The sequence below is a fragment of the Numida meleagris genome, chromosome 3, assembly GCF_002078875.1.
Source record: "Numida meleagris isolate 19003 breed g44 Domestic line chromosome 3, NumMel1.0, whole genome shotgun sequence".
NCBI classification, from domain to species: Eukaryota; Metazoa; Chordata; class Aves; order Galliformes; family Numididae; genus Numida; species Numida meleagris.
Genome location: NC_034411.1, coordinates 83450369 through 83466276, shown reverse-complemented (window position 1 = coordinate 83466276; position 15908 = coordinate 83450369). Strand labels below are relative to the sequence as shown.

Here is a 15908-nt window from a genome sequence, read left to right as displayed (position 1 = left end):
GATGGCTTCCCAAAGATTTACTTTTCTTACTTGTTTTGTAGACCATTTTTAATAGTGCCTCCCATCTCTTCAGACAACAGAGTGTCCAAACTCTGAAGAGAGTGTAGACAGTGCTACACTTGTCTTCTTCTATTATTATGGACTGGTACAAGTCAGAATTTTACAACAAATTCTAGATAATGACACGTTGTGTTATAGGAGATCGAAAATTTTCTGCGTTCTGCAGCTGAAGAACTTGTAAATTTGTTTCCTTCAAATGCAAGAAAACAAAACCACCTACTAAAAACTGCACGTTTCTTAAGCTAAATAAAATCAAAGTCTAATGAAGTCAGTAATATTATTACTCTTGACTTGATTGGTTTGATTTCTATCTCATTGCAGAAATTCAGTGCATTTTGAAAAGGTTTGTTCACTGTCACTTAAAGCTACCCTGTAACACTACAAGAAATTAGGATTAGATGGTACCAGCAAGCACTTTCTGTTACTGGGGTACTTTTCCCCTCCTTTAACTCTACTTCTTGAAGGAGAATGTATCTTTTCTTTCCATTCACCTATTCCTGCTGCTCTCTTTTGGTTTTTTAGCTTCTCCAGTCACTGCTTTCCATATCTCTTCAGTCTATTGTGAGCCACTCAATTTCCAACCTTAGAAGAAAAAAAATATTTTTATCTCTTCTTTGTAGTGTTTTTGCTTCTGTCTGATATAATTGGACTTTATAATCAGTTTATTTCAGATTCTATAATAAAATTATATGCTAAATTATTTGTGATATGTCTAAGCAATCGTATTCTTTGTTGCACTGTATACAAGTGACTACTTTACTAGTAAATAATACTTTCTTTTTATCAGCTGCTTTGAATCAGAGTTGTCATAAGACAGTATCATCGCTTTCTCCATCCAGATTGTCATCGCAAACAAACAAGCTCAAGTCTCTATGGAAAGTATAGGTGGCTTGGGCTTGAATTTGCTATAGTTGTCCCATTAAAATCAATGGAGTTGTACCAATGTAAACCTGATGTAGGAAAGAATCAATTTATGTATATTTATACAGACCCAAATCATATATATAGATATCAGTACAAAAATAATAAATACTATGATCATTTGGAAATACCACAGAAAGCATTGAAATAAATGTATTTTATGTACCAACAGGTTTTCTTGCATGCAAGTAACATGCATATGAAGCATCTTAGTGAAATCCAGTCTGGTTTATTTCAGTGAAAAGAATATGGTACTAGTCTAATAAGCTGTATGGATTAAATCATCACGATAAAATTTACAACCTCTCACGGAATACCTAACATATATCTGATAGGAAAACAATAATGTTATTTAAACTCATTTGATGAATAGTCCCCTTGTTAATACAACCTCTTTTTTCTTTCTTTTTTACTGCTTAATAGAGAAGAAAATCACGTTATTCGGACCTTGACTTTGAAGTAAGTTTCACTGAATTATTCCTGATTATTGTAGTATTTTCCTAAAAGTAAATATGAGGTGTCCATTTTAACAGATTTTAGCTTTCTGACACGCTAGATGTCATAGGACTGTTCAGTTGGTACTGTATAGAACATGATGAACAATTCATTAGAACTACTTTGGTGCAACTTGTTTGTAAAATATTCTGAGATCAAACTGTCATATTATAATACTAGTCATCATGGTTTTAGTTTTTAAATTCTCTGCCTCTTCATTTTCATCTGTTTTTCTTTTCTTTTATTTTTTGTTGGCTATCTGTTGAAAAAGTGTGACATTTCTGTAGGACAGGCCACATTGTTTCAGAAGCTTGATTTTTTTCAAGAGACCTTCAATCATTTGTTCTATCTCTTCCTTCAATACTAATTTACTAACATATGAGTTCCACATACAGATAGTGTGATGAATGTGTCAATTTTTGAATGATAACATGCTGCACTTGTCAAGGTTTGTAGCTCACATTTTATTAAAAAAAAAGAAGTTTGTGTGAGGTTCCTCACATTCCATTGAATTAGACTCTGTCTCAATCACTATGATGAAGTCTCTGAGTTTTGCTTATGTGTGTTTCTTTTTTACACTCTACCAGAAACAATATAGCCATAAGTTTTCAGGGGCATTTTAATAATTTATCGATTTATATTTTTGTATAGGCTGTCTGTTCATGTGTATTAATAGTTTAATATAACTCATTATCTGTATCTCAGATATTATATAGGTTGTAAGCACATGTAGTCTCAGATTTCAGATTCTAGTCCATAGAAAAGCAAGTAAAATTAGCCAAATGCAACCATAGCAGTTGCCATAGAAGTGGCTGTAGAAGCCTTGCAATGAAAGACAGGTTTGCTTTGGTGACTTGCCTTTGCTGAAAGCTGACCTCCTGTGTCTGAGTGTGTATTTTTGGCTTAATATCACTCCTAATGTCCACTGACATTTTTCCCCAGAGGGTGTAGTTACCTTAAGTAGTCATGTAACTTCTCAAATAAAGTTAAAGACTTGTACAGTAAGGTAAAGAAAAGAAAATGAAATTATCCTAAATGTGCTTTAAGATAAATGTGTAGAAAGGAAGAACACGAATCAAAAACAAAATTCTGATGAGTGACTCTAAAATGAAATGCAAACAATCTGAAGAAAAGTTTTGTAATTATAGAGATACAAAGAATTCTGAATTTTACTGTTCTTTATTTAAAGGTATTGATATAGTGCTGTTCACAGTGAGAACATTGTCTGTGGCAACAGATACTAAAACATTCTCCTTAACCACTCAGGAGATCATAACCCAACAGCAAGTAGACACCAACAATACTGTTCACATTCTGCTCTAAAGAATCAGGCCTCTCATTACATATTTTCCTTTTACTCACGTAGTGCATTTCAGACATTTACTCCTTTTTTCTTGTTTTGTTTGGAGCATTGTTGCTTCATTGCCTAATATATTTAGAATTATGTTGTAATGCAGGAGAAAATATTTGTAAAAACAGTGGATTGGGCCATTGGGAATCACTGCTGAGGAAATACGATCAGCAAAGAGTTGCTGTTGTGTTTTAGAAGTACAGACTCAGACTAGCCCCATCTCACCTCTCTGTTTTATGGTTCCTCTGATTAAGCCTGTGGGCTTTCCTGTGTTTTTCCATGTAGCGTAGCTTTCTGTCTAAGGTATAGCAAGAAAAAAAAGCCAAAAAGCATTCAGATAGTCACTCAAATTCCTTCACTCAGCAAGGCATACTGATAAAGGGATTTCTGATAGTGTTGTATGGCCAAAATACTGCTCTGTTCTGATACCTCAAAGCAGCTTTACTGCAAACTGCGATAAGAGTCTGAAGGTGAGGTCAAGCCTGAGTGATTGTCTGTACTACTTTTGTAACACTTTCTCTTTGTCTGTTAACAGTGCCAGCTGGCACTGTCTGAGACAATGTCCTTCTACAGTTCTGAGGATAACAAATGCTATTTTTAGTACACAATATGGACAAGATTGTCAGGCTTGACTCCCTCCAACCTTTTCCCTATAGCACTGTCTCAGAAGGTTCTGCACCCTCAGCCTCTTCTGCATCCTTTCATGTCTGCCTATATGCATACAAAATATATTCACAGACTATTTGTGCTAGCAAATCAGACATTTTGAGGAATATTTCTGGGTGCCAAAATGACACTGTTTTTACAGATCATATTTTTACAGTGTTCTTCACTATTTCAGTCTGTTACAACCTTCTCTTCCAGCGGTTCCTGAAGTGTCCTTAAAGAATTAGAGGTACTAAGGTACTACTCACAAAAGGCAACATCATTGTAGACTTCTTTTGGAGACTTAAAAAATTTAGTAACATTCATGGAGAATATTCTGTGCTAGATGGTCCAGTGAATGGTCTTAGACATGCTTAACTTACTGCTGTAGAGTCACAGTTTAATACCAAATATATATATAGACCGCTCACCTTAATATAGACAATTTGAAGTGCAAACGAACAACAAAAAAAAAAACATAGGAAAGAAATTACTGAGGGTCACAGAGGAAATTCAGAATCAGCTGTGATGTAGGTTGAATACTGCTAGACCTTGTCTGTACTCAGTGTCATAAAAGAGGTACTCAGAGAGAAAATTAAAAAGGTGAAAGTCCAAGAAGAACTTCATCTGGCCACCACTGTTAAAGATAATATTTACAAATATTTACTTATTTGTGTTTTGATATGTACAAATGTATTAACAGCAAGAGGAGAGCCAAGGTGAATTTACTGGATGCAGCAGGGAACATTACCACCAAGGATGAGGAAGAGGCTGAGGTACTCAATGCCTTCATTACTTCTGTCTTTAATAGTTATCCTCAAGGTACTCAGCCTGAGCTGGAAGAGAGGGATGGGGAGCAGAACAAACCTCCCACAATTCAGAAGGAAAAAGCAACTTGCTACTCCACCTGGACTGTCACAAGTCCACGGGTCCAGATGGGGTCCATCCAAGGGTACTGAGGGAGCTGGAAGAAGCGGTTGCGAAGCTGCTTTCCATCATTTATTATTTTCCATCCTCTTGCAAAAGAAATTCCACCACCCAGCATAAGAAATCAAACATAGGAGGCAAAAAAACAGCATGACTGAGCAAGGACCTGCTGGTCAAACTGAGGGATAAGAAGGAAAACTATAGGCAGTGGAAACAGGGACACATGGCCTGCAAAACACACGGGGACACTGTCATGATATGGAGAGATGAGATCAGGAAAGCCAAGATGCAGATGGAATTGAACTTGGCAAGAGATGTGAAAAATAACAGGAAGGGTTTCTTTAGATACATTGCTCAGAAGAGACAGGCAAAGGAGAATATTCCCTCTCTGATAAAAGAGAAGGGAAAACTGGCTTCAACTGACACAGAGAAGGCTGCGGTACTCAATGAGTTCTTTGCCTTAGCCATTACTAGCAGTCAGGCTTTCCATGCCCCTTGTGTCCCTGAGCCTCCAAGTGGGAGTAAGGAGAAGAAAATCCCTCCCACTGTAAAAGAAGAGCAAGTCTGAGACCACCTCATGAGACTTACTACATACAGATCTATGGGGCTGGACAACAAGCACCCGAGTCCTGAAGGAGCTGGCTGATGTGGTTGCCAAACCACTCTATCACATTTGAAAATTTGTGGCTGTGAAATTAACTGAAAAAAGGTAAACATTGCTCCCATTTTTAAGAAGGGGACAAAGGAAGGCCTGGGGTACTACAGGCTGGGAAGCCTCTTGTTTGCATCTGGGATAAGAGAACAGCTTCACCAAGAGTAGAGCATACCTCACCATTCTGGTGGCCTTCTATGGTGGATTGACACCATTGGTGGACAAAGGAAGGGCCCTCTAATAAGGGCTTTGACATGGTCCCACACCACATCCTTATCTCTAAATTGGAGAAATATGGATTTGAAGGCTGGGCTGTTTGGTGGATAAAGAATTGGTTGGAAGGTTGCAGCCAGAAGGCTGTGGTCAACAGCTCTGTGTTGAGGTGGAGGCCAGTCATGAGTGGTGTCTTCCAGGAGTCTCTCTTGGGACCAGTACTCTTTAACATCTTTGTCAGTTACATAGATAATAGGATCAAGTACATCTTTATCCAATTTGCTGATGGCACCAAGCAGAGTGGTGCAGTTGATATGACAAATGAAAGGGATGCCATCCAAAGAGATCTGAACAAGCTCAAAAAGTTGGCCCATGTGAACCTAATGAGGTTCAACGAGGCCAAGTCCAAGTTGTTACACTTCAATCAGGACAATCCCAGATATGTGTACAGACTAGGACTCACTAGAAGGTCTGTGGAGAAGTAATTGGGGTCCTGGTGAACAAAAGGTTGGACATAAGCCAACAGTGTGTTCTTGCAGCCCAGAAGGCCAACAGTATCCTGGGCTGCCCATCAGCAAGAGAGAGGTGATTGTGTACCTCTGCTCTGCTCTTGTGAGGCATCATCTGCAGTGCTGCATCTAAGCCTAGAGCTCTCAGTATGCAGAGCTGTTGGAGTGGGCCAAGAGGAGGGCCACAAAGATGGCTGGAGCACCTCTCTTGTGAAGAAAGGTTGAGGGAGCTGGGCTTATTTATCTTGGAGAACAGAAGGCTTCAGGAAGAGCTCACTGCAGCCTTCCAGTGCAAGGGAGCTTATAAGCAGGAGGAGGAATGACTTCTTACACTATGTAATAATGATAGGACAAGGGGGGATGGCTTTAAAGTAAAAGAGAGGAGATTTAGGTTAGATGTTAGGAAGAAATTCTTTACTTAGAGGGTGGTGAGGCACAGAAGATTCTGCTCGAAGAAGTTGTGGATACCACGTCCTTGAAGGCATTCAAGACCAGGTTGGATGGAGCCCTGGGCAGCCTGATTTAGTGGTGGCAACTCTGTCCATGCCAGGGGCCTTGGAACTAGACAATCTTTAAGGCCCCTTCCAACAGCAGTCCTCGTCAACCAGGGAGGTCCCAGACAACTGGAGACTTGCTAACATGACTCCCATGTACAAGAAGGGTCAGAAGGAGGATCAAGGGAATCACGGGCCTGTCAGCGTGACCTCAGTTTTGAGGAAGGTCATGGAGCAAATAATCTTGACTGCAATCCTGTGGCATGTGTGGGGCTACCAGGAAATAAGGCCTAGCCAACATGGATTCGTGAAAGACAGGTCCTATTTGACCAACCTGATATCCTTCTATGACCATGTAACCTGCCTAGTGGATGAGGGAAAGGTTGTGGATATAGTCTGCCTAGACTTTTGTGAAGCCTTTGACACTTTCTCCCACAGTATTCTCTTGGAGAAGCTTGCAGCCTGTGGCTTGGACAGGTGTACTCTTCCTGGGTAAAAAAAATAGCCGGACAGCCAGGCCCAGAGAGTGATGGCAAACAGAGTTAAATCCAGTTGGCGACCAGTCTCTAATAGTGTTCTCCAGGGATCAGTACTGGGGCTGGTCCTGTCTAATATCTTTATTGACTATATGGATGAGGGGATTAAGGGCACCCTCAGTAAGTTTGCAGATGACACCAAGATGGGAAGAAGTGTTGATCTGTCTGAGGCTAGGAAGGCCCCGCAGAGCAATCTGAACAGGCTGGATAGCTGGGCTGAGGCCAACTGCATGAGCTTCAACAAGACCAAGTGCTGAGTCCTGCACTCTGGCCACAGCAACCCCAGGCAATGCTATAGGCTTGGGGCAGAGTGGCTGAAAAGCTGCCCCGGGGAAAGGACCTGGGGTTGTTGGTTGACACTTCACTGAACGTGAGCCAACAGTGTTCCCAGGTGGCAAAGGCGGCATCCTGGCTACTACCAGAAATAGTGTAGTCAGCAGGACTAAGGAGGTGATCATCCCTCTGTATTTGTCACTGGTGAGGATGTACCTCAAGCACTGTGTTCAGTTTTGGACCCCTCACTATAAGAAGGACATTGAGGCCTTGGAGCGTGTCTAGAGAAGGGCAATACATCTGGTAAGGGGTCTGGAGCACAAGTCTTATGGGGAATGGCTTAGGGAACTGAGGTTGTTTAGTCTGGGGAAGAGGAGGTTCAAGGGAGATCTTAACACCCTCTACAACTCCCTGAAAAGAGATTGTAGTGAGGTGAGGGGCAGCCTCTTCTCCCACATTACTTGCAATAGGACAAGAGGTAATGGCCTCAAGTTGCGGCAGGAGAGGTTCAGGTTGGATATTAGGAAAACTGTATTCTCTGAAAAAGTGGTAATGCATTGGAACATGCTGCCCAGGGATGTGGTGGAGCCACCACCCCTAGAAGTGTTCAAGAAAGAAAAGGGTAAATACAGCACTGGGGGACAGGGTTTAGTGGGCATGGTGGTGATGGGTTGATGGTTTGACTAGGGGATCTTAGAAGTCTTTTCCAATTTAATGATTCTGTGACACTGTGGTTCTATGAAATACAAGTACTGTTTTGTGGACCTTTTCAGCAAACAGTAAAGAATAAAAGTCCTGTGACTCTGCTGAGTAGTGTTTACAGATACTATGTGTCTCCAGTCAAATGAAGGAAGAGAGAAAAAGATGTCAGCTAAACTGGCCAACCATTATCACAGATCTTTTGCTGATTAGAAGTAAGGCTCCCAGGAACTAAACCAGTTGTATCTTGTTTTCTTTTTATAAACTGTTCGCTATTGCATCCTTAAGTCATCCTTTTATTTAGAAGACTATAATATAGCATGTTTAGTCTACAGGCAGAAAGTGTTACCACTTCATATATTGTCCAGTACTAGATTTTTCAAAACAAACTATTTCAACCTTGAAATTTGCTAAAATTAACATGTAACATTTTTATATCTCTTTTGTTGCTGTTATCAGGGATTACTTTACATTCTTATTCATATATGCCAGTATCCAAAACACAAGCAGTATTCTGGTCTGGGAGTTTGGGGTCCTTGCTTCTGCTGGCTGTGGTAATGCCAACTAAGTGCTCAGCAACCCCAATTGTTATGTTTTGAATTTCCCTGAAGTTGGATAGGTAGTTTTGTTCAGGAAGTCTCTGCACTAATACCTAGCTCTAAGATCAAATGAAAATTATTCTAATTATGTTGTGGAGAAATACAGATGCTGTGGAAATTCCCAGGAGGACTTTATAATAGGTGTGCTCTGTCACTTACAAAAACACTATTATTGACATGCATTTTGGGATAAAAGATCACAAATACCTTTAAATTCTACAAGAGGGTCTGAATCCTGCCTTTCCCCATTCATCCATTCCACTCTCCCCTTTATAAAATGTATTCATTGTATGTACTTGCAAAAAAACAATTTTTATGCTAAATAATTCAGAAAATGCTCTCCAGGATTCAGGTCATCTTTGGCTCCCTTTGAGCTCTGTTAGGGAGAGCAAGAATATGATGTACAAATCTTGGACTGTCTTCTCTGTCCACAGACCAGTAGACTCTCAATAGTAATAATGCTGAATTGTTATTAAATTGCTGGAGCTGCCTTCTTTCAGATTTTCATTCATGATAGCCATTCATTATCGCAATATTAAAAACTTACACAAAATTTTAAAATCTTTTTCTTCCTAACATGAAGACATCTCTCCAAGACAAAGGTGAAAAAAAATATCATGCCTGCAAGGAAAAATCCTTTCCCATTCCTAAGTTTGGCAGCTGTTCAGACCTATAACATCTTGAAAACACAGCAGGCTTCCATTATAGAGCTAGGAAGGCATTTCCCCATCTGTTCTTTTCACTTAGCAATTTCGTACAGTATTTGAGAGACCACTTTAACCTGTGATTAATTATATAGAGTATTTCCAAAGCAAATTGAATAACATCATTTTTATTATTGTTATTACTATTAATCATAAGATTGATGATAAATATTCATCAGAATATTTTTTTGAGATAGATTTCAGCAAAAATGCTGTCATAAATAAAAAAAAAAAGAGCTGAGTATAGAGTTATATTTGAAGTACTTCTCACTTTGATAGCCACTCAAGGTGTTCTTCTAAGAGTAGATGCTCATTGGAGCAAGGCTTAACCTTTTCAAAATTAAAAATTGATGTTATTTAAGAGCGGGGTAGAAATGTGGAAGGGATGTCAATTCAGTCTAGTCTGCTTTACGGTGTGGGGCACAAGAGTTACAGCACTTCGCTGTTCAGCCGGCTGAACATGAGCCAGCACACTGCTGTGTGGCCACGAAGGCCAGTGGCAGCCTGGCCTGCATTAGGAATAGTGTGGCCATCAGGACTAGGGAAGTGATTGTCCCTCTGTACTCAGCACTGGTAAGATTTCACCCTGAACACAGTGTTCAGATTTGGGACCCTCAATACGAGAAGCATATCTAGTTGCTCAAGCATGAGCAGAAAAGAGCAACAAATCTGGTGCAGGTCTAAAAAGCAAAAAATATGAAAAGCAGTTGAGGGAACTGAAGCTGTTTAGTCTGGAGCAAATGAGGCTGAGGGGAGACTACAGCGCTCTTTACAACTACCTGAAAGGAAGTTGCAGCAAAGGAAGTGACAATCTTGCTTCACAGGTGACAAGTGATAGGACTGAAGGCAACAGCCTCAAGTTGTACCAAAGGAACTGTATGTTGAATATCAGGAAGTTCTTCTTCACAAAAAGAACAGCTAGGGGTTGGAACAGGCTGTCTAGGAAAGCAGTAGATTCGCCATCCCTGGAGACCTGTGTATGTGGCATGGCACTTAGGGACATGGTTTAGCTGTGGACTTGTGTTAGCTGAATGGTTGGACTGGACAATCTTGAAAGTCTTTTCCAATCTAAATGATTATAGAATTCTAGCACTCTAAGGTGAGTTAGTCTGTAGACTGGTGCCTAACTCAGGTGGGTGCTCCTGGAAGGGGATGCAGCACAACAAACCCACAACTGAGCCTAAAGCTGGTGTCCTTTCTGAGGGCAGCATCAGAGGCTCCTCTATCACCTTCCTGAAGATCTTTTGCTTCTACCAATCATCCTAGTCTATAGTGCTCAAGATCTCCAGCTCTGTGTTGATAAAACTTATGTATTTCTAAGACTGATAAAGCTGTGCTTTCCACACTGGTTATTTAAAAGAGAAAAAAAAAAACAGACGAAACCCCTGCAAATATATTTTAGTTTGTTTTCTCATAAAAGAGAGTTATGCAACAGAGCATATTGTCTAGAAAACAGAAAAGATGGTGAATTCCAATAAGAAATAAAATAAAATGCATCAAAGGCTAGAAATTGAGAATTAATGTTGGAAATTTAAGTTACTGCACCTCACTGAAGTCCAGATCATTTTGTCTAAACAGTGAGGAGGGCAGAGATGTCAGAGGGTAGAAATTACAGAATGGAAGCCAGGCAAACACAAAGCAACTAAAAGATCCATCCATACATGTACATACCAGTCATTCCACTAGTAAGAATAAAATTTAAAGACTTTTTTTTCTGGCAGACTTCGCACTGCAAGTGTTTAATTTCTCGTCCCACCTGCTTCTCCTTAGGAATAATGTATTGAACTGAGTAAGACATTTGCATTATTCATATTTGCTATTTAACAAATTCTTGGGTACACAACTCAGAAAAATATCAGAAAATAGCATTCTCTATGTTCCTAATCTTCTATTAAAAAGTTTCCAGCTGGAGACATTTATTTCACAGTCATATGCTTTCTTTTCCTGTTTTTAGAGCCAGTATTTTAACCCACCAAATCTGTTTTATTACCTGAAGCGTGTCTCCTTATTTCATCGAATAATAATAATCTTGGAGGCAGAACCTTTCTTTTTAAAATTCAGTGTGTATGAAATATGCTAAATATCCCTGTCTACCATAACAGTAACAGCTTAAAAGAATCCCTAGGAAGTCACTTAAGTGAAACTTCCCTCATAAATTTAGATCAGCTATCTCTAGTTAAATTATGTTTTGCATGCAGTTCCTCACTGAATCCTGCAAAATTATTTCCCTTTTCACCCCACAAGTCATGTTAAGTTAATAGGTCCTTAATTGCTTGCTATATCTCATGTCTCTTTTGTGAACAGTGTTGCCAATTTCCTGTTCTCAGAAGTGGAACAAGTTCTCAAGCTAGGGCGTAGCTGTATTAAGGATAATGTGGTTATTACAGCACAGCGGTTGGAATGCACAGCCAAGAGAGCAGCCGTATTTCATGGAATTTAGAAACACAGAATACAAATAAAAGAAATAAACAATTTAAAATTTGAATTTTTAAAATATTATTTGAGAGTCAGCTATTGCTGCTTCATTTTTAAAAGTAATTAAACCAGACTAGGTGGAAGTGTCACTTGCTAGGAAGGCTCACACTCAGGCACTGTGTGCGTAAGTTTGTGGGTTTTGTCATGTACTCTGCCAGGGAAAATCAAGCTTGACTATGATTGGATGTGCATAGAGGCTGGTGACCTGTACTTTTTCTATCAACATCAATTGGCTGTGACCCTGGCTGCAACGCCAGTCCACACAGATACAGAAGCTTAAGAAAAAGCAAGCTGTGCCCATCTGCTGCGGGTGCTTCACCTCAGTCCCTCCTGTCTCCTGTCCTCCCAGAACACAGAACCACAAGACTGGCTGAACAGTGAGCAGCCTTCGGCTCAGCTCCAGAGGCTGGTCTGAATCCATATCTGACAGTGAAGTTATTTGGAAATAACACAGATGATAGGCATGACAGTCCAGGCTTGAAAACAGGTTTCACACTCCACATAGCCACCAAAGCAGATACATGGCCTGAGGGCCCCTCCAACTGTGGGGGCTGTTTGGGGTCTCCACCTCTTGCACAGGAATCCCATATAATTAGTTTTTGTGGAAGAACGCCCTGTGCATTGGCTACAGGGAGTGTAGCATCCAATCACTCAAAGACAGTAAAGTTGAAAACGATGCCTACTTATCTTAATATGAATGCCATTTCAACACCATTTTCTGCAGCTGAATGCATTTGGTGGTGATCTTCATGACAGGATGTCATAATTAAAAAAAACATAATATTTGGAGTTTTTGTCTTTTGGTCTTGGAGTCCTGAGTTTGGTGTTCTCTTATAAAAAATTTGTTCCTAAAACATACAAAATGCTGTTGCATTCCTCTTGAAATTAAAATATCAGTATCCATGCTGAAAACAAAAATTCTAGAAAATATTTCTAATGTGCAAAAGAGAAAATTACTTCTGAGATGCTGCCATCACTTTCAAACTTTTTCCAGCCTAGCACAAAAAGCATGTCCCTTGATTTCAGCAACTCAATAAATGCGGGGAAAAACAGTCCTTTGTATACAAGGAGTGCATTAAACAGAGGAGAGAGAAGACTCAGTGCAATTCGCTTCCATTGATTAAGTCTATAGGGAAAAGATGGCCCTGCCAAATTCAATTTTCGTTATTATGCTGGGGGAAAGAATGGTTCTCTTAAAAAAGCCCAGATTCAATTATAAATATAAGCAATTATGTTCCTTTTTTGCAGAAGGTCATGCATACAAGAAAGAGGCATATGGAATTGTTTCAAGAGTTAAATCAGAAATTTCAGACTCTGGACAGATTTCGGGATGTACCAAAATCAGGCAGCATGGTAAGTTTTCCTTCCAGGATATTTAAAATATGCTGGATTCGTAGCAATAACAATGAAACAAGATATCTTTGAATTCAATATTATTTCCTGAGAAGACCTCATTTTGTGCTATTTTTATATAGCCTCAAGAATGAGAACAAAAGATATTTTCAGTAATCTAACCTATGGTGAGACTCATTACATTTTGCAACTAGACCATAACTAACTCACTGACATCATTACAGATGACAAGAAATTGAACTGTAGGGAACACATTTAAAATCGGTATGTGTCTCCTAAGTCTAAAGGCCTTTATATACAGAAAGCAGCTTCATAATGTAATTTACCCAACAGGGTTTTACCTCTGGCTAGACAAGCAAATATTAAATTAGTTACAACAAATAAGTCCAGCTAGAGTCACCTATACATTAGAAGGCCCAGAAAGCACACAGGGTCCCTGTAATGCTCTGTCTTTTCTATAATAGGTCTATAAATATTTAGCATGTGAAAAGCAAAAATTAACTCATCCTGAATTGACTCTGCTATCATCATAATTCAGATTTGTACACATACACTCACACACACAGACATAACACCCTGACTACATCTGATATGATAATGAGAGCAAGGAAATAGTTGATTCTGCCTAATTAAAATGGGTAATTTAGTGTGACATACTTTTTAGCAGTAATATTATGATTAGTAATAATTTTCTATATAACTTTATCATGTGAAAATTGCATATTGAATGAAACCGAGCTAGAATTGCCTTATTCTATGATTTATGAAGAGTTGCTCTCAGATATGAAGACGTATTGAGCAGATATGAGGTCTAATCTAGCAGAAATTTGGCCCAGACTCATGAATTTTAACTGTGATATGTTCTGTTTTTCACCCAGTTCTCAGCCATGCCTCCATCTGAGATCTGCTGGCACACAAAGTTTGCATTCCCCCCTCTACTTGAGATTTTCTGTCCATGTAAAGCTTGAATCCATTCAAAATCTCAAAGGTGGTCTCCATGGATGAGTGGTGCTTACTCTGTTTCATATCATCACTGTGTTTTTGAAGGGTCTGCTAATAAAAGCTGCCTAGAGGAGTGGTCATCCTGTAAGGCAGTCAGATAGTGATCCAGATACCTAAATACCAGAATCTCAGGCCTTTAGACAGCCTCAGATATCTTAGTCTACAGCAGAGTACAAGTGGTGATGACATAGGACCCACACCTCTATTTAAAGATAGAGGGAGTTCAGCAGTGTGTCCAAAGGCATCTAAAACAGATGAGAAAATGTTTGATTTTAGCAACTAAGAAACATGTTATAGTAAAGATTACTAACGACCTTGGTCTCACTCCATAATGCCTTTTATTCTGTAAAACTTAACATTTCAAAAGAATTCATGGACAGCAGAAAACAGGCAGCTTTCAGTCTGCTGATCCTAATGTGATCCTACATGAGCTCACCAGCCTGTAAAGCAAAGTCACTCTCCCATTCTCAAGGAGCACGTTTCTGCTGTTCCACCATTCTCCTGCCCCAATTTAAAAGCAAGCTGGCAATTTCTGTCTCAGACCACTCCATATTTCAGACAGCAAGCTCTCCTCAGTTACCTTCCTTTCTCTTCTCGTGCTTTTCTACACAGCCACTGCTGAAATGCTGGCTGCTGTTACTGGATCATTTGGCCATTCCTCACACGCTATGCTTTTTGCAAAGGACAGAGCTTAGCTGGCAGCTCAGGTGAGCAGCCTGCCAGAGGGCTGACTGCTCCCAGAGAAGGACAGTCTCAGCCTGTCTCCCTGCAAGGCTAGTTCCTCCCTCTGACTCCTGTGTCTCATGAGAGCATATTAAGGATCAGCTTTATAAACGGAAAATACATTATTTCGTCCTTGTATTCAATTATGTTTTCTTCTCTGCTCTTCAGGAGAATTCAGCGCCAAACAAGGCTCCATGGGACAATTTCAAAACCACAGGCGAATACCAACACTATACAACGATAAATGTATTAGACACAGAGGCAAAAGATGCTTTAGAACTAAGACCAGCAGAATGGGAGAAGTGTTTGAACTTGCCTTTAGATGTGCAAGAAGGTGACTTTCAAACAGAAGTTTAACAAAAATGAAGATAAACTGAACAAGACAAAAACAAACAAAAAATTAATTGCACTGACAATAGAGAGACTTTGGGAATCCTGACGCTCCTGTCTGAACATTGTGACTACTTTATGCCAGGCTCTCCCTGTGCCAAATGTCAGTGGTTTTTTCGTACAGTTTCTTCCCACTAGTATGGCTAGTGGAGAACCAGGTGTACAATTCTTACCATCGTGTGTTGTAAGTACCCGTGGAATGGATTTGTAAGGTAATCTTTATAGATAAACCTCAAGCAACGATTCATGTTGTAACAGCTTCATTTGGTTTAGTTTTCAAAAAACTTCACCATGAAGCACAATGTATATATTTATGCAGTTTTTAAAGTTTATAACAGTCTGTTTGGCCATTACTACACTTTTTACTTTATAATATAAAAGCAAAGTTTTTGTCATTAAATGAATGTCTGTTGAGCTACATTCTTCATTGCTTTAAATGCAATAAAGTAATAATCTCACTTTTATATGAATAATATATTTCACATCTTTATTATTGCAGTTTTCTCTGGAAAGCTCAGAGTAGCTTTCTCTGCTGCAGCTGTGTATAAAATATTTAAAATGTTGTATGGTGTAAATAAACCTTTGTCTACATATCAGTTTCTTAGTGCATTTTATTCTGTATTTGTTGATCTTAAATTTGCATAAAGTTTTCTTTAAAAATACACATGCTGAATATGTATTTGGAGTTTTCATAGTATGTTGTTCTAGCTCCTGCAAGGAGTTTCTGTATTACTAAGTTTGTAAAGCCATTCTGCATTTTCTTAGGATATCCTTTGTGACAATGAACTAGAATACTATTACAGTTGTTCTATTTCATACATATTTTTGTTTTGTTGAAGAAAGATAACTCTTGGAAAATAAGTTGTTTTAACGCACAGCACCCCAAG

The 15908-nt window shown here is 39.2% G+C and overlaps 1 protein-coding gene across 8 annotated transcripts in view; it reads left to right on the top strand.

Moving 5' to 3' along the window:
• Positions 1-15617, top strand: part of ADGRB3 (adhesion G protein-coupled receptor B3) — a 463944-nt gene extending 448327 nt beyond the window's left edge. For 7 of the 8 annotated variants that reach the window (XM_021389992.1, XM_021389990.1, XM_021389985.1 and 4 more), the window contains 3 exons: positions 1405-1440; positions 12802-12906; positions 14800-15617. In XM_021389992.1, the coding sequence (XP_021245667.1) occupies positions 1405-1440; positions 12802-12906; positions 14800-14988 (330 nt within the window). In that variant the 3' untranslated portion in view covers positions 14989-15617. The remainder of the gene's footprint in view (positions 1-1404; positions 1441-12801; positions 12907-14799) is intronic. The other variant, XM_021389989.1, reaches the window with a different exon arrangement.